The sequence below is a fragment of the Notechis scutatus genome, chromosome 2 (assembly GCF_049901735.1).
Source record: "Notechis scutatus isolate UNSWTSFEM ecotype Mainland chromosome 2, rNotScu1.2, whole genome shotgun sequence".
Lineage (NCBI taxonomy): Eukaryota > Metazoa > Chordata > Lepidosauria > Squamata > Elapidae > Notechis > Notechis scutatus.
The window spans coordinates 118,460,996-118,480,613 of record NC_142010.1 but is presented as its reverse complement, the minus strand read 5'-3'; the positions used below and the strand labels follow the sequence as shown (position 1 = coordinate 118,480,613).

The 19,618-nt window shown below is 41.6% G+C and overlaps 1 protein-coding gene across 5 annotated transcripts in view; it reads left to right on the top strand.

The window, feature by feature from the left end:
• The window catches only part of CEP131 (centrosomal protein 131), a 37,243-nt gene extending 18,079 nt beyond the window's left edge, over nucleotides 1–19,164 (top strand). For all 5 annotated transcript variants that reach the window (XM_087955991.1, XM_026675747.2, XM_087955988.1 and 2 more), the window contains 10 exons: nucleotides 3,943–4,045; nucleotides 4,599–4,800; nucleotides 5,860–5,967; nucleotides 6,493–6,610; nucleotides 8,225–8,299; nucleotides 12,955–13,097; nucleotides 14,844–15,021; nucleotides 15,428–15,624; nucleotides 16,471–16,531; nucleotides 18,802–19,164. In XM_087955991.1, coding sequence (XP_087812117.1) covers nucleotides 3,943–4,045; nucleotides 4,599–4,800; nucleotides 5,860–5,967; nucleotides 6,493–6,610; nucleotides 8,225–8,299; nucleotides 12,955–13,097; nucleotides 14,844–15,021; nucleotides 15,428–15,624; nucleotides 16,471–16,531; nucleotides 18,802–18,876 — 1,260 coding nt within the window. In that variant the 3' untranslated portion in view covers nucleotides 18,877–19,164. The remainder of the gene's footprint in view (nucleotides 1–3,942; nucleotides 4,046–4,598; nucleotides 4,801–5,859; nucleotides 5,968–6,492; nucleotides 6,611–8,224; nucleotides 8,300–12,954; nucleotides 13,098–14,843; nucleotides 15,022–15,427; nucleotides 15,625–16,470; nucleotides 16,532–18,801) is intronic.
• The last annotated feature ends 454 nt before the right edge of the window (nucleotides 19,165–19,618 follow it).

Genomic DNA, 19,618 nt, shown 5'->3' with positions numbered 1-19,618 from the left:
ATGTGAAAAGGGCTGCTGGCCCTGATGGGATACCTGGGAAGGTACTCAAAGCATGTGCAGCTCGCAGGTGTGTTTACAAATATTTTTAACCTTTAACAAGCCATTGTTCCATCTTGTCTCAAAACTTCCATTATTATTCCAGTTCCCCAAAAGCCCTCTCCACTTTAAATAACTATAGACCAGTAGCTCTCACACCCATAATTATGAAGTGTTTTGAAAGACTGGTCTTAAAATATATGCAGGATTGCCTCCCATCAAACCTTGACCCATACCAGTTTGCCTATCGGAATAACAGATCCACATCCAGATCCAGATGCTATTGCCATGGCTCTCCACGTTGCAATGGACCATCTAGAGCAGGGGTGGGCAACTATAGCCCTTTATGAATTATGGACTTCAACTCCCAGAATTCCTCATCAAGCCATGCTTGCTCAGGAATTCTGGGAATTGAAGTCCATAATTCATAAAAGGGCCATAGTTGCCCACCCCTGATCTAGAGCATAGTGGGAGCTATGTAAGAATGCTTTTAGTTGATTACAGCTCGGCTTTTAATACCATCATTCCGGATATACTGATTAAGAAGTTGCTGGAAATGGGTCTCTCCTCTCACATCTGCTGTTGGATAAGGGACTTTCTTACTAACAGACCCCAAACTGTTAGGATTGGCAGCTATTTTTCCTCCCCTCTTGCTCTCAGCACTGGGTCTCCACAGGGTTGTGTGCTGAGCCCCCTTTTGTATTCACTCTACACCTACGACTGCGCTCCCTCTTGTCCCACTAACTCTGTAATAAAATTTGCAGACGACACCACGTTGGTGGGACTCATATCAGGAGGAGACGAGACGGCCTATAGGTCAGAGGTTCTCAGACTGGTCTTGTGGTGCAAGAGTCATAACCTCACCCTGAACATCAAAAAGACCAAATAATTGATTATAGACTTCAGAAGATGCAAAGCAGAGCCTCTCCCACTATATATCAATGGAGACTGTGTGGAAAGAGTTCATAGTTTTAAATTTCTAGGAACTCATATTTCTGACAACCTTACTTGGTCAGTCCACACTATGGCCACTGCAAAGAAGGCCCAACAGCGCTTGCACTTTCTAAGGCTGCTGAAAAAGAATGGTCTGGGGTGAGAAGTTGCTGGTTACTTTTTACTGTTCTACCATCGAGAGCATTTTGGCATACTGTGTAATGGTGTGGTATGCTGGATGCTCTGTAATGGATAAGAAGATGCTCCAGAGAGTTATAAACACAACACAAAAAATCATTGGTTGCTCTCTTTCTTCTTTGGAAGAGATTGCGAAGACCAGACTCCTCTCTAGAGCACAAAAAATCTCCACAGACCGTTCTCATCCTGGACATTCATATTTTGAACTGTTACCATCAGGGAGGCGTTATAGGTGTCTTAAAATGAGGACTAGACTGAGAAACAGTTTCTTTTCCAAGGCAATAATTGTCTTGAATCAAACAATGCATATGTGATTTAACTCTTATGTATATGGTGGCATTTTTAAACTATCTAACGTACTATATGTTTTAGATAGGTTTTAGACTAGGTTTTTAATTATTATTTAATTATTTTAATTTTTAAATACTCTGTAGTGTGATTGTGATGTGGTGTTTGGGACACTGTGAGTGCTGTGAGTGTTTGGCAGCCCATCCATATTTAGAGCTACAGAGGTGCTGCAACTCATCTTGTCTTCCCCGTCTATGCCCTTTTTGCCTCCAGCACTCCTTGACTCTTGCTGATCCTAGCTGATTTTTGCCATCTTCTTGCTCCTGCAGATGCCCTGCTTTGGCCCTTCACAAGGCAGCTGCTGTCCTCACAAGGCTTTCTTCTCAAGGTTGGGCATGCCAGTTTCTTTCTGAGGTTTTGGAGAAGATGGCCAGTGTGGCCAGCAGCTGCCTTGTGAAGGGCCAGGGCAGACACACCTCATCATAGGGAACACGAAGATGGCAAACATCAGCTGGGATAGCCAGCTGCAGGGTTCTCAGAGCACCAGGCAGTGAGGATAGCTCAGGCTTCCTGGGGAGGCTAGGGTTTTGTGTTGTGCTGCTGGGGTGGTTTCCAGGGATGGCTGTGGCTTTGTGCCATGCTGTTGAGGCTTTCCAAGATACTGAAGCTTTGCACTGGCTCTTAGGGCTTTCTGGAACATTGGCTTTGCACCATGCTGTTTGGACTTCCTGGGGCATATAGCTGGGGCTTCACACTGTGTGGTGGCTCAGGAGCTTCTTACAGCCTCAATGCTGTACATTCTGCAGCTGCATGCCACCCCACAAGTACAGGGCAGCCTAAAGGGCGCAGATGAGCAGGTAGGAGGAGTTGAAAGTAGTATCTTACCTTACCAAGGTCTGGGGATGGGAGGGACCAAGCCTAGAATTGTTGGGCTGGGAAGGGGCTTCAGTTAACAATTCTTGACATTAGATTTTTCTAAGTCTAGATTTCAAGAGTGCAATAATTGGGCCTGATCTTGGACTCCAAGGAGTTAGTAGTTAGGGAATGGAGTGTTGGAATCGATCACTGTCAGATTTGCTATTAACCATTTGCTGTCAAACATTTATTGTTACTACCACCATAATGTTAAAGGCAGAGGTATCTTGTCTGTTGACAGACATTCTTAGTTTTGCCTGTTGTTTTACTTTCTTATCTTCCTGAATGGCAATATTATCTTATTAGCTGACCTGATCTAATAATTATTTACAAAGAAGATTCGTCTATTTCTTCATCAGTCTCAAAAAGAACTGATAAACTGATAGGAAAATACATTAAAATTCTTTATGTGTGCCCCTTTCCTTTGCACACACGCCTGTCATTTAATGCTGCTGCAATATCACATTCTTTTCCAAAACAGCTCTTGAGAAAAAAACCAGTTGCACTGAATTTGGCATACTCCGATCTCTTCAGAAATGTCCCATTTTCCTTAGCTTTGGTTTAAAAAAAATAAATTTTTCTTTGGTTTTTAAGGTTAGGCTGCAAGATAATGGAGCTTCATTTTCCTATCTTGCTCCTAATCTGAACATTGATTAACATTAGACTTTCTCCAGAGTGATGGCAGATCACTCTTGATCTTTTCCAGAGCTCCAAATAGATTGACCCTTACAAAATAAAAGACTTGTGCAATAATTTGAGGCTGCTGTGGTTTGTTCAGTGTTCTTTGTCTCCCAAATTTTAGGAATGAAAAGCTTAGATTCTTTTAATTTTCTTGGCCCAAACTATTGCAATGGAGAAGGGAGAAGGGAGAAGTTCTGTTGTTTAATCATTTTGGGTATGTAAATTTAAAGCTAAAACATTTTAGTTGTTATTCAGAATCAAAATTTGCCTTCTAAAATGGGAGCTGAAGAAAAAACCATTAATGTGGCATTATAAAAAATGATATCCTGAATTAGGTTTTTATTTTAAATAAATTTATTTTAAATAAATAAAATGAATGAATGAATCAAGTTTTTATTTATTATATGGTTGCATATGTTATATAAATAAGTATATAAATTACACACAGACATAATATAAAGTACCATTCTTCCAAGGTCGGTAAAATGAGGACCCAGATTGTTGGTGGCAATATGCTGATTCTGTAAACCGCTTAGAGAGGGCTATAAAACACTGTGAAGCAGTATGTAAGTCTAAGTACTATTGCTACATAAGCCACCTGTATCTGTTGTGAGGTGTGTTTGGGTTAGGGTTCTATAGTGAATTATTTGTAAGTAATGTCAACTCGTGCATTGCATGCCTTGAAATTCAATTTCAGAAAATTCCAGGAAGTTCAGTTGAACTTGAAAAGAATCTCACTGGATTCTTGCAAAAAATTCTCCTCTTCTAAAGCAATTCTGATGCATTACAGATTTATTGAAGAATTGCTTTCTTCTTTGATAGATACAGGATGAAATTTAATGAAAATCTGATATACATCTTGCTTTTTTCTCTTTTTTAATTCACATGAAGGAAATAAAGAAGCTGAAACAACTGATGACTGCCACAGAAAAAATCCGCCGAGAGAAATGGATTGATGAAAAGACCAAGAAGATCAAAGAGATCACTGTTAAAGGTACTGTTGAGCTTTTGTTATTTGCTCAGATTCTTGTCCCAATAGCAGACATTTTAGTGGAACTTCCCCCAGGTAGAACTATTTCATCAGCATGCTGTCTTTGCTTTGACCTTCTAGGATTGTAAGTCTAATTATTCTTCCCGGTTCTCTTCGGTTCCAATATCTGAACTGTCTTTTTTATTTTTTAAAAAAGAGTTCATTATTAAAGGCAAATACGCTTTGAAGTGGCAACATTTTTATAACTAGTTATGGCAGGGAACAATTTACAGTAGTTCTTTTTCATTAAATGTAGTCAGACATGTACATTATATGCTCTCTGGTCTATTTTACTAATGGTAAAGACACAATTTCATTCCAATTAATCTTGCCTCCTAGTAATGTGATGATTATGTGCTATAAGTCAGGACTATAGCTCCATTCAGCTTTTGTCATCTTTGATTATTATAACAACTGCATCTGCAGGAAGGAGAGGCGGGTGTACAGAGTGGAAATTCTTGCTTTCACGCAGGCGCTTGTAGTCCATAACCTCCCATTTGCTTTCTTCCCCATTCAGGCCTGGAGCCTGAAATCCAGAAGCTCATTGCTAAACACAAGCTAGAGATCAAAAAGCTGAAATCGCTGCATGAAGTAGAACTACTGCAGTCAGATGAGCGTGCAGCTAAGCGCTACATTCGCCAGACAGAAGAACTGAGAGAGACGCTGGAGCACGAGAAGGAGGAGCAGGGGCAGCGAGAGAGAGAACTGGCAAGGCAGCGGTATGAAGGGAGGAGCAAGTAGGAAGATGTCCAGCAGGAGAATAAGAATCTGGAAAAGGCTATTACAGATGTGGCTATTACAGGGAGAAAGGGGGGCAAAATTAATCAGTGGGGGGGGCAATAGGAGGAGGAAAAACTTGTATAATATTGTTTAGGGAAGGAACACGATGGTGGCCTATAACAGGGGTGTCAAATTCAAGGCCCACGGGCTGGATCCAGGCTGTGGGGTGCTTGGATCTGGCCCACAGGACCGCCCTGGAAACAGCAAAGGACCAGCTCGCATTGCCTCTGCCAGCAAAAACAGAGTTTTCACTGGCTCTGGCCCCCACAGGCATCCCCGACATGAGTGACATCGAGCTGGCCATGTCCCCATCCTCCCCCGAGACAAACACAATCCTGATACGGCACTGGCCTAGAAGAAAGTGAGGCTCAGAATGTGCATTCATATCTGATAACGATGACTTTGTGCATTCAATTAGAAAAGGTAGCAATCCTGCAAATTTGTGAACAAATAACATCAGGATTTGGTTGAAAACATTGAGTGTGTGTCCTTGGCTTTCTAAGGGCAGAACGGAGAGATAGGAGAGTTCATATGCCCATAGAGAGGCATCATAAAGTTGTGTTTGTTTTCTTGGTTTAGAAACAGGAATATAGTGCAGTCTTGACTGCTAACTGCTGACATCAGAGGGCTTAAAGAGGTACCCAATACAGTACTGTAGGAGGAAAATAATAGGCAAACAGTGTGGTTTGGGTACCATTCTCTGAAATATGTTTTATGTGCTGGCTTATGTATTTGTAATTGAGCCTTTATGCCAGTTTATTCTATCCTCTCTGTTGGGCTTTTCCATTTTGCAACTTCCATATCTCCTATGAGGAATTTGGTTTCTCCTGTTTGAAGTCTTTGGGTTTTTTTTAAATAATGATTTTGCATTCCTCAAAAGTATTACATTTTTCTCCCACTTAAGGAAATCTTTGGCTTTATGCTTCCTATAATGTTGAGTCAAGCCAAGGATATTGATATATTGCTAAGACTTCCTTTGAAAGGCTCCCTCTGAACAGGTATGAGAAGCAGCTGGAGCAGGAGGAGCAGTCTCTACAGCAACAACGGCGCCGGCTCTACAATGAAGTGGCTGAGGAGAAGGAGAGACTAAACCAACAGGCTGCCAGGTGAGAAAAGGCATGTTGGGTTCAAAACTGGTGGGTATGCTAAGCAAGGTAGGTATTGACCATTTGCATCAACAAGGCAGTGTTCAGGAAAAAGAACTGCAACAACTTGAAACCCCAAAGCTAAAAGCACATATATTGTTCCCACATACATCTTCCTTAGTATGGGTGCCTGGAGAAATTGCAAATGACCAATTCATGTGGCAATACTACAGAATTTTATTGCCTGTTTCAAGAGTTGGTTTTTTTCCACCACGTTGTATGTAGCATTTTTTTCAGTCTAAAGGCTGCAGTTATTCTAGCATGCTTGAAGCTACATATCAAGTGGCTAATGCATAAGCAATATTTTATTGGAAACAGATTAAATTAAAATAATACTGTTAACTTGATTACTTCCAGTGTATGGGAAATATTCCAATTAAGAACTTTAGAGAGTTGGTGGGAGCCAGTTTAAGACTCTGGGAAATGGATGCACTGGTGCCAGAATTTGAACAGTCCTATTCTGTGGCATTCATCTCTGATTCCCAGGCAAAGAGCTGAACTGGAGGATTTGCGAAGGCAGTTGGAAGAGAATAATTCAATTGTTACCAAGACTTTAAAGGAAGAATATGAGAAAGGGAAGGAAGAACAGGAGCGACGTCATCAGGTCTGTTATTTCTAGACTTTCTACATAATTTTGCTGTCCTCTTCATTGCTAGCGTTTCAGGTAAATTGGAGTCACACAGCCTTTTTTGGCCCTGAGCAGACACAAAGCTGTGAGAACTTTGAAAAAAATGTTATTTGAGCAGGCTGGGCCCCCTTTTTAATATCTCTCTCGTTACCTTTATTGCACATCAGTGCAATGCTTGTTTGTTTATGTGTAGATTTTTTTTTTGGTTTTCTACCTTGCAAGGTTCTAGTTTAACCTCTAGTTTGTGTCATAGCTGATGATCTGAGTGGTTGTTTTTTCACAGTATCCTGAGGTCTTGTTGGTCATGTAGGGCTGCTCTCTGAAGTAATGTGTTATTCAGAAAGGTTATGTAACCTGGGATTATTTTCCTATCTGTGGCTCTGAGAGTCCAGATAGATTGGGTAATACAAGCAAGATAGAATTAGATCATATCAAGCTCTTTTTTTTGGTGGTGGTGGTGGTGAAAAACATAATTCACATGTTAGTGTCGGCCACGGGAAACTGTTTTCATAATCTGTAATTGAAATTTGAATCCAGATTAATTGGTTTGAGGTTTTGGCTGTTTTTTTCCCCCCCACAAAGTGCTCCAGCCCTTTTCTCCTTGAGGGAGGTAATTGCAGCTTGAGAGGCTACATATGGAATGGCATATTATCTGATCAGTTTGATCATGCAACTTTGAAGACTATGAAACTAGAAAGGTGAAGCTGGAGATACAGCTTTAAGCCGTTTGACGTTAGAGCGAGAGGTCACTCGCTTCCTTTGGTTTATTCTCACTTATTCTTTCTAACTAACCAGAATAAGAGTTAGGAAACTGTAACTGTGGTGTCTTTCTCTCTCCCTCTCTCTCTGTGAAAATATTTACAGACCCCTCACATCCTGGACATAAACTCTTTCAACTCCTTCCCTCAAAACGACACAATAGAGCACTGCACACCAGAACAACTAGACACAAGAACAGTTTTTTCCCCGAAAGCCATCACTCTGCTAAACAAATAATTCCCTCAACATTGTTCAACTATTACAAAGTCTGCACTACTATTACTATTAATCTTCTCATCACTCCTTATCACCCATCCCCTCCCACTTGTGACTGTATGACTGTAACTTTGTCGCTTGTATACTTACAATTTATATTGACTGTTTCCTAGTTGTGATTGATTGCTTATTGTACCCTATGACTATCATTAAGTGTCGTACCTTATGACTCTCGACTCCTGATGAATGTTTCTTTTATGTATACTGAGAGTATTTACACCAAGACAAATTCCTTGTGTGTCCAATCACACTTGGCCAATAAAGTATTCTATTCTGTTCTGTTCTCTCCCTCATATATCAGTGTCATGTCTATCTAGCTTAAGAAACAGGTATCTGCTCCCACGTAGCTACAGACCAAGACTATTCTCAGATTCATGACTGTTGCAGAATGAGCCCAATTCGCTAAATGCCCCTTTAGTGAATAATCTGATAACATCCTCTTCAGACTTACAACTTGGATCCCTTAGTGTAGGTTTTGTGTACTGGAGATTGGAAAGAGGGAGGTCTGTTTCTTTCTGGTCCATTTCTTTATACTTTTTTTTCTTCCTCCTCAAGGTAGAAATACAGACCTTGAAGATGCAACTGGATATGGAGAAGCAGGCCTGGGAGGCCAGTTACCTGAAAAAAGAGGTAATATTTGTAGCTTCTTTTCCTAAGCGACACACTCATCATCCATCAGTGGTTCAGGGGAACTTTCCTGAGTGTTGACAGAATATTCCCAATCTATGTCTATATATCTATGTCTATGTCTAGTTCTGTCTGTCTGTCTGTCTATCTATCTATCTATCTATCTATCTATCTATCTATCTATCTATCTATCTATATGGTATCCAGCTTTGTTCAGGTATTTTCCCATGTCATTATTTTTGTTCTTTTAAAGTTGTAGCAATGTTTCAGCAGAATCTCATCTGCCATCATCAGGCTTCTGTATAGTGTTCGTCTGTGAGTCTGACTCACAGACAAACACTATACAGAAGCCTGATGATGGCAGATGAGATTCTGCTGAAACGTTGCTAACTTTAAAAGAACAACTACAATGACGTGGGAAAATATCTCAACAAAGCCAAATGCCATACATGTAAGTACCAAAACTTAAAACAAATACACACACACACACACACACACACACACATACATATACACATGTATACATATATACAGACGAACACTATACCAAAGCCTGATGATGGCAAATGAGATTCTGCCGAAATGTTGCTACAACTTTAAAAGCACAACTATAATGACGTGGGAAAATACCCGAACAAAGCTGAATACAATACATACATATATACATATATATATATGGTATTCAGCTTTGTTCGGGTATTTTCCCATGTCAAAGCCGAACAAAGCTGAATACCATACATGTAAGTACCTGCGAAAACTTATATATATACATATACGTATATGTATATGTTTTCTGAGGTTCTCGCAGGTATTTGTATGTGGATCTTTGGTTATTCGCGTTTTCTCCCGCGTAAGATTGGAAGTATCTAGGCAACATTTGGATGAAGTCTCATTCATCATCTTCAGGCTTGTGTCTTCTGCTCTGTGCTTCTCAGAGTAATGTGAGCTTGCAGCTGCTTCTTCCTTTTAACTGCTAGTGGGGGTGTGACTTGATTGGGTGGGGGCTTGGCTGTGTTCTGATTGGGTGGGGATGGGGGCACGACCACGAACTCGAAGCCAAACAGCAGGATCACAGCTCACCAGCTCAAATCCCCCAGCAACTAAGACTAACCTGAGCACAACCAAGCCCCCACCTGAACAGAACACACCTCCAGCCAATCAGAACACGGACAACCCCCAACCAATCAGAACACAGCCAAACCCCCAACCAATGAGAACACACCCCACCCAATCAGAACACAGCCAAGCCCCCACCCAATCAAGTCACACCCCACTAGCAGTTAAAAGGAAGAAGCAGCTGCAAGCTCACATTACTCTGAGAAGCACAGAGCAGAAGACACAAGCCTGAAGATGATGAATGAGACTTCATCGAAACGTTGCCTAGATACTTCCAATCTTACGCGGGAGAAAACCCGAATAACCAAAGATCCATACACACACACACACACACACACACACTGCTCAAAAAAATAAAGGGGACACAAAAATAAGACATCCTAGATCTGAATGAATGAAATATTCTTATTAAATACTTTGTTCATGACATAGTTGAATGTGCTGACAACAGAATCACACAAAAATTATCAATGGAAATCAAATTTAGCAACCCATGGAGGTCTGGATTTGGAGTTACACTCAAAATTAAAGTGGAAAAAAACACTACAGGCTGATCCAACTTTGATGTAATGTCCTTAAAACAAGTCAAAATGAGGCTCAGTAATGTGTGTGGCCTCCACGTTGCCTGTATGACTTCCCTACAATGCCTGGGCATGCTCCTGATGAGGTGGCGGATGGTCTCCTGAGGGATCTCCTCCCACACCTGGACTAAAGCATCCCCCAACTCCTGGACAGTCTGTGGTGTAATGTAGCGTTGGTGGATGGAGCGAGACATGATGTCCCAGATGTGCTCAATTGGATTCAGGTCTGGGGAACGGGCGGGCCAGTCCATAGCATCAGATGCCTTCGTCTTGCAGGAACTGCTGTCACACTCCAGCCACATGAGATCTAGCATTGTCTTGTATTAGGAGGAACCCAGGGCCAACCATACCAGCATATGGTCTCAAAAGGGGTCTGAGGATCTCATCTCTGTACCTAATGGCAGTCAGGCTACCTCTGGCGAGCACATGGAGGGCTGTGGGGGCCCCTAAAGAAATGCCACCCCACACCATTACTGACCCACTGCCAAACCGGTCATGCCGGAGGATGTTGCAGGCAGCAGAACGTTCTCCAGGGCGTCTCCAGACCCTGTCACATCTGTCACATATGCTCAGTGTGAACCTGCTTTCATCTGTGAAGAGCACAGGGCGCCAGTGGTGAATTTGCTAATCCTGGTGTTCTCTGGCAAATGCCAAACGTCCTGCACGGTGTTGGGCTGTAAGCACAACCCCCACCTGTGGACGTCGGGCCCTCATACCACCCTCATGGAATCTGTTTCTGACCGTTTGAGCAGCCACATGCACATTTGTGGCCCGCTGGAGGTCATTTTGCAAGGCTCTGGCAGTGCTCCTCCTGTCCCTCCTTGCACAAAGGCAGAGGTAGCGGTCCTGATGCTGGGTTGTTGCCCTCCTACGGCCTCCTTCACATCTCCTGATGTACTGGCCTGTCTCCTGGTAGCGCCTCCATGCTCTGGACGCTACGCTGACAGACACAGCAAACCTTCTTGCCACAGCTCACATTGATGTGCCATCCTGGATGAGCTGCACTACCTGAGCCACTTGTGTGGGTTGCAGACTCTGTCTCATGCTACCACTAGAGTGAAAGCACCGCCAGCATTCAAAAGTGACCAAACCATCAGCCAGAAAGCGTAGGAACTGAAAAGTGGTCTGTGGTCACCACCTGCAGAACCACTCCTTTATTGGGGATGTCTTGCTAACTGCCTATGCTTTCCACCTCTTGTCTATTCATTTACACAACTGCATGTGAAATTGATTGTCAATCAGTGTTGCTACCTAAGTGGACAGTTTGATTTCACAGAAGTGTGATTGACTTGGAGTTACATTGTGTTGTTTAAGTGTTCCCTTTATTTTTTTGAGCAGTGTATATGTGTGTGTACACACACACACACACACACACACACACACACTTGTTGAATATTGATTTACAAATTGATCTCTCATTTTCAAGGGCTTGTGACACCTTTCATGATTGCTTATAGGAAATGTGAGACCAAAGACAAAGGTTTAAAAATTAGTATGGTTCATTACATAACTAAAACAAGTTCAAAATACGTGTATCAGGGGACTTGGAATCATAAATCATACTGATTAGAAAACAGTTGCACAGTATACAATAAACATGAAGAGGCAGTACAGGTAGTCCTTGACCTATGACCACAATTGTGTCCAACATTTCTGTTGTTAAGCAAGACAGTTAAGTGAGTTTTGCCCCATTTTGCAACCTTTTTTGCCACAGTAAGTGAACCACTGCAATTGTTAAGTTAGTAACATGGTTAAGTGAATTTGGCTTCCCTGTTGACTGCTTGACGGTCACAAAAGGTAATCCAATGACCCTGGCAAACTTAAAAACATGCCAGTTGCCAAGCCTCCCAATTTTGATCATGTGGGGATGTTGCAATGGTCGTAAGTGTGAAAAATGGTCATGTCAGTGTCATTGTAACTTTGAATGGTCACTAAATATATGGTTATGAGTCAAGGACTACTGTAATACAGTAAGAGCCAATGAAAACACTATTTTTATCTGAGAGAATACTACAGTACATATATATCATTTCTTTCAATACTGTTTTTGAAAAGGAAAGAATTATAACAAAAAAAAATAGCAAAGCTAAAAATTGCTGGATTTGGGGGCTGGGTGGGTGAGATAGGAAGAATAGGAGTGACCTAAAAGCAGATTTGGAAATAATTCCCAAGGAAAAGTGCTAGGGATAAATATTGAATGCAAGTTTTAAGAGGCCTTGCAGAGATTGGATTTGTAGTACACACAAAAAACCCTTTGAAAAGATACACTGAGAAGACATTATTTGGTTTATTGAAGATTAATTGAAAGGAATAGGAGTTATTGAAAAAAATGTATGCGGAAGTTGGCTTAGCATTTTTGGAGAAAGGAAAAAGGGAAAGCAGAAAGAAGAGAAGCAAATTGCTTCTTCTTTTGGACTGGGGAAAGGAGAAAGGGCAAGAATATTTTAGATATTAATTTCATACAATGAAATTCAACTTCAACATGTAAGAGACAGGATACCTCAAAGATAATCCTAAACAAAGTGTTTTACTGAAGCAACCAGTTGTGGCTACATCAGCAGGATGTGAATTGATTTAGTCTTTCTTTCAAATATAAGTTCAGAAAAATAAAGCTGTACTGGCACAAATTGATGCTTACGCACAACAAAACAACTCATCTCTCCTTTTTGGCTTAAATAAGAAGGTTTGAGTCAGCATAAATATAACTTGGTGACTATTTCTACTTCTTTGCCCTTAAGCAGTGTCTGTCATTTCAGAGGATTTTATAGGGGATTGTGGAAGCATTGAAGTAAGGCAACATAACCCATCAAAGGTGCTGGCAGAAGCTTGGGGACATACATCATTCTGCTTGATATCTGTCTTGCCTGAATTCCAGTTGTACCTTTGTCAAAGGAGAATGCTTTTCAACAGAAGGCTGTTTTAACAAAAAGGGGGGGGGGGGCTTTTTTGTGTTCACTTTAGGAGACCTGGTTGCTAACTCGAGAACGGGAACTAAGAGAAGAAGTCCGGAAAGAAAGAGACAAGGAGATTGAGCTCGTCATCCAGAAACTAGAAGCTGACATGTCCTCTGCCAAGGATGAATGTGAGAGGATTGCAGAGAACAGGTAAGATGCAGGTAGATGAAAGTCAGAAAATGATGGCCAAAGAACCAAGCATTTTCAAGAGCTCTGGTGGCGCAGTGGTTGGAATGCTGTATTGCAGGCTAATTGTACCTTCCACTGTCAGCAGTTCAATCCTGACTGGCTCAAGGTTGACTCAGCTTTCATCCTTCCAAGATCAGTAAAATGAGGATCCAGATAGTTGGGAGCAATATGCTGACTCTATAAACTGCTTAGGGAATGCTGGAAAGCACTGTGAAGTGGTATATAAGTCTTAAGTGCTATTGCTATTCAGAGAGTGACTACTCAGAATGGCATTCGGTAGAATTTGTAGTAAAGCACTGTAATAAGGTTGTGCTTTGTAAAGTTCTTAACAGGAAGCTGATGGTGGTGATATACTTTTTGTACTTGAATCACGGTGTGGATATGCATGAACATCTTGAGCTCTTTTCTATAAAATTATAAATATGGGGAAGAAGTCCAGAAGCTATCCATATAGTGTTTAAAAAGCAAGTTACATTTAAACACTAGCAAGACAAAAGAGATGGTGCTGGATTTCCGGAAGCAGAGAGAGGAACTTGCCCCACTGTATATCAAGGGGGCTTGTGTGGAGAAGGTTTCCTCATTAGTCAAGACCTCACCTGGAAATACATAGAACACGTCCCTGGTGGTTAGGAAAGGTCAACAGAGAGACTTCATTTCCTTAGAGTCCTGTGGAAAAATCAAGTAGAACAACAGCTGATGACGTCTTTCTATCAGTCTATGATAAAAAGTATCCTCACATACTGTATAACAGTATAGTATGCTGGTTCAACCGCTGCAGACAGAAAGGGACTACAGAGAGTGATAAATTTGGCACAAGAAACCATTGGTTGCCCCCTAACACCACTGGACGACATCGCCAGGTCTCGTTGTTTCAGCAGAGTAAGGAAGATCCTTATAGGGACGATTCACAACCTGGTCAGTGTCCTTTTCTCACTTTTACCATCGGGCAGAAGACGAAGTATAGCCAGCAGGACAAACACGTTTAAAAACTGCTTTTATCCATAGGCTGTCAGACTCCTAAATACAACTACAATCACCACGCATGCATGGAAACATGTGACTATGTTTCTCCCTAATTGTATAATGACCACTTTCTATATTATTTATGTTGTATTGTATTTTTGTTATGGATAGCACCAGCAGGAGCAAAATCAATTTCGTTGTATATATGTATAATGACAATAAAACTTATTATTATTAAATAACCGTATTAAAAATAAAGAAATTAATTGTAAGCAGTGGAAGTCACTTTTGGAAGTGGGTCAGGCAGTCACCTCCCTGATTCACTGAAGTGTATGAACAGAAAGCAGGAAGAGCACAAACAGAATTGCAGGATTATGTTATCTCACTGAATAGTTTTAGCTTTCTGTGGAATTGCTTTCCTGTTCTGGTCTGTCTTGGCTGACATTTTCAGGATTTAAAAAGATGCAAATTGTGACTGCAACCTTAAATAAAGCCTCTAATTTCCATACCTAATTTTTCATGCCATGGTAAGTCCTATAAAGAGAAAGTTGTCTGAACTCGTACTGCAGCCCAGATCTGATCTTAGTAGCTGAACAATTTGCCATCATGCCATTGTATTCTTCACAATTTGTAAATTCAAAAAAATGGTGTTCAAAACCATGCTGCACATAAAAAGGATTTGGACTCTTTACCTCCATTGCTCTAGAGAGTGATTAATCAAATAATGCTTCTTTCTCTATTCAGAATAAAGAGAATGCGGGATAAATACGAACTAGACCTGCGGGAGTTGGACCTATCAGAACGTAAGTTTCAAGAACGCTGCAATGAGCTGAAGGGGCGTTTGCTGGAAACAGAAAGTGAGATTGTTCGTCTCCAAGGTCTTCTACGCCAGAAGGAACAGGAAGTTGAGGACATCCGGAAGGTGAGTTGACACAGGAAGAGGACTTCTATATGTGTACTTTTGTTCCAATGAACATCTCTCCCAGTATTCTTATCTTTTAGACAAGGGGTGTCAAACTTGCATCGTCATGGTGGCGTCACATGATGTATCGAGACTTCCCCCCTTTGCTAAACAAGGTGTGGGTGTGGCCAGCACATGATGCATCTACCTGCAGGATGCGAGTTTGACAGCTCTGTTTTAGAAAAAGCTTTAGAACCTGTGAATCCCATGGTATATCTTTCTGGATAACTGACGTTGATCTAGTATTGGTCCATACCCTAAGGTCAGAAAGAAATGCTAGAACTGAATGAAGACAACAGGCATGCTGATTTTAAGCCTAAGCTTTCTCACAGTGATAATTGGCCTTTTCATATGCTTACTGTATTAGGTGAAGGACCAGTTCGCTCAGGAGCGCAGCAGCCTTTCTGAGGTTATTCGACAAGAGTTTGCAGACCGCCTGGTGACCACTGAAGAAGACAACAAACATCTCAAAATAGAAATGGCTGAACTTCGTGCCCGTCAGCGCTTGGAGCTGGACAGAGTGATGCGAGACAAAGAGGAGGAGCTGGAAGAGGTGCATAAAAGGTAACAACAGCTCTGCTTATCTTCTGTACAGAAGTTTAGTTCTGACCCAAAATCCTACTGGAGTCTAGCACTGTCTATGCCACCCGAGTTACATTCCCATTCTTCCCAAGCCACATGCACAAAGCATAAAGGGTGGCATTGTGCATTTGGCTAGCTCTGTGCCAAGATGCAGTTTTAACAAATGAGGTGTCTCTGTGTGTAAAATAGAGAATTAAAGCTTTCCAATCAATTTAAAATCAAGTGTGTCTGTTTCCCTTGCTTATTGAACTTTCAGTCAAAGCAAAGAACAAAGCTAACTGCTTAACTCCTATTTTACACACTTTGGGGGTTTATATCCTCTCATGTGTGAATGCACCCTATTAAATTTATATAGGAGTGATTGATTCATTAGTCGTAGGAGGAATATGAAAACTGTAGGGCATGAATGGAGACCCTCTGACCTGCAGGATCTGAGGTGAAGGCATTTCTTCTGAAAGCCTATTGTTATGTGTCCCAGATGGAACACTTCCAAGCACAGTTCTGTTTCAGCCTCCTTGTACTTTCTTCCCAAAGAAGAAAGATACAAAGCAGCCCAAACTGAAGAGAGCTGAATTGCAAAAGTCCTATCTGGAGTGTCTCCAGTCCTGGTTTTGACCAAAGAATCTTTATGCTGTTCTGAGGAGGGTGTCCAGCCAAAAAAAAAAATCTGCTCAGGGTTATATTAGAATGTTAGTTTTTTATTTGTTCTTATAAGCTACATGTAGTGTTTATGTAAGCAGAACAGTAAAATATACATTTAATGATTATGTTAACAAAGAAGTTGTTGCTTGGTTATCCAAATGTCATCTCATTTGGCCTTCCTTGTAGAGTGAAGACAGCAATTGTGAAGAAAGAGGAGGCCGTGAGTGGCTTTCGAAAGCAGTATGAGGTGAGGTTCTGTGAGCCCTGCCAGTTCTTGTGAAGAATAATAATGGTTTTAAGGTAGGAGAATTCCAAGAAAGCAAATGGAGAGTGTTTCATGAGGAGAAACAAGCTTGTGAAACTGGCTCATTACAGAAAGGCAAGAAATTGGATGAATTGGGGGTCCCCCCCCTCCTTCACTGTATGGTTTTGATGGCTATACAGTGATTTTTTTCCACCAAAGTTTATACCAATGCTTTCATATTCCTGGTTCTGAATGTTAAGGTTCAGTCAAATTATAATCATATATTGCTGATGCAAATATATTACAAAACTTTTTCTGTTATGCTTTCATGAGATTTGATTTGATTATTTTCTATTGCTATCTCTTGTTTTATGACATCTTGTATATCTTATAAGATTCCAAACAAGTCTGGCCACAAAAGAGTTTAATCCCACAAAATATACACTGCTCAAAAAAATAAAGGGAACACTTAAACAACACAGTGTACCTCCAAGTCAATCACACTTCTATGAAATCAAACTGTCCACTTAGGTAGCAACACTGATTGACAATCAATTTCACATGCTGTTGTGCAAATGGAACAGACAACAGGTGGAAAGCATAGGCAGTTAGCAAGACATCCCCAATAAAGGAGTGGTTCTGCAGGTGGTGACCACAGACCACTTCTCAGTTCCTATGCTTTCTGGCTGATGGTTTGGTCCCTTTTGAATGCTGGCGGTGCTTTCACTCTAGTGGTAGCGTGAGACGGAGTCTACAACCCACACAAGTGGCTCAGGTAGTGCAGCTCATCCAGGATGGCACATCAATGCGAGCTGTGGCAAGAAGGTTTGCTATGTCTGTCAGCGTAGCGTCCAGAGCATGGAGGCACTACCGGGAGACAGGCCGGTACATCAGGAGACGTGGAGGAGGCCGTAGGAGGGCAATAACCCAGTATCAGGACTGCTACCTCTGCCTTTGTGCAAGGAGGGACAGGAGGAGCATTGCCAGAGCCCTGCAAAATGACCTCCAGCGGGCCACAAATGTGCATGTGGCTGCTCAAACGATCAGAAACAGACTCCATGAGGGTGGTATGAGGGCCCGACGTCCACAGGTGGGGGTTGTGCTTACAGCCCAACACCGTGCAGGATGTTTGACATTTGCCAGAGAACACCAAGATTGGCAAATTCGCCACTGGCGCCCTGTGCTCTTCACAGATGAAAGCAGGTTCACACTGAGCATATGTGACATATGTGACAGGGTCTGGAGACGCCCTGGAGAACGTTCTGCTGCCTGCAACATCCTCCAGCATGACTGGTTTGGCAGTGGGTCAGTAATGGTGTGGGGTGGCATTTCTTTAGGTGGCCCCACTGCCCTCCATGTGCTCACCTGAGGTAGCCTGACTGCCATTAGGTACAGAGATGAGATCCTCAGACCCCTTGTGAGACCATATGCTGGTGCGGTTGGCCCTGGGTTCCTCCTAATGCAAGACAATGCTAGACCTCATGTGGCTGGAGTGTGACAGCAGTTCCTGCAAGGCAAAGGCATTGATGCTATGGACTGGCCCGCCCGTTCCCCAGACCTGAATCCAATTGAGCACATCTGGGACATCATGTCTCGCTCTATCCACCCAACGCCACGTTGCACCTCAGACCGTCCAGGAGATGGGGGATACTTTAGTCCAGGTGTGGGAGGAGATCCCTCAGGAGACCATCCGCCACCTCATCAGGAGCATGCCCAGGCGTTGTAGGGAGGTCATACAGGCACGTGGAGGCCACACACACTACTGAGCCTCATTTTGACTTGTTTTAAGGACATTACATCAAAGTTGGATCAGCCTGTAGTGTTTTTTTCCACTTTAATTTTGAGTGTAACTCCAAATCCAGACCTCCATGGGTTGCTAAATGTGATTTCCATTGATAATTTTTGTGTGATTCTGTTGTCAGCACATTCAACTATGTAATGAACAAAGTATTTAATAAGAATATTTCATTCATTCAGATCTAGGATGTCTTATTTTTGTGTTCCCTTTATTTTTTTTTTAGCAGTGTAGTTTGGGATAATTGGAAGAAGGAATGCGAACTTGCATCTTTTGCCAAAGATTGTAAATATCAGGGAAGGACAGAGACTACCTCAGACTATTTTGTCACTAATAATTGAACATGTCAGTTTTGGAAAGGACACCTTAGAAGGTCTTTGTTGTTGCTACCAGTTTCTTCTCTGAGGTGTAGGGCTCTTTAGATATAGTAGAGTTCTCAGACTTAACACCCTTTAAGTGAGTTCTCTTCTCATTGCAGGCAGCCATGAAGAGAGCAGATCACCTGGAATCCCTCTTGGAGCAGCAGCGTAAGCAGTTGCTAGCGACCAAGTAGCGACTGAACCGACCCTAACCAGTGGCCTTGTAAGGGTAGAGCCAAATGATGGTGCAAAATAGCAAAAGAAAATTGCTGGTTGCAGTTCAGAAAATGTGAAGTCAAAATGAACACTAATCTGTTTGTTGGTGGGGATAGGGGGTAAAGTCTTCCCCCCCCCCCTCCCTCTGATTGTTATTTTTTTTACTTGTTCTGAGATCTATCCTGAAGAAAATATCTGGAAAAAGATGGTATTCCATTTCTTGACATTGTATTTTAACAGTAAAATACAGCTAATTTGTAAAATGATTGTCTAGAACTGTGTTTTTTTCTTTATCTCTCTGGTCAGAATATAATAGTAACTTTTTAATACTTCTTAATACTCATTTAATGTTTTTTATAATCTATCATGTCTAACCATCAAAACCACAAATCAGAAGGCCATTTTTTTTCATTTTTACACAAGGCCCCTATTAAAGACAATATCATCCTTATAATAGTCATTAAACAACCAGACAAGTCAAGGACTACCAGTGTCTAGTTTTAGGGCTTGTATGGAGAATATATCACATTTTAGCTCATTTATATTGATATTTAAGATATCCCTAGTCTTTGAAATACAAGTTGTTTGTTTTTTGTTCACCCATCCAAACTGATGGTGTGTTTGACCCCACCCTTGAGCTCAGCCTGGTCATCTCTTACAAAAATAAATAAAATAGAAGTGCAGCAACATGTATTCTTTTTGGATACAACATCAGTTTAT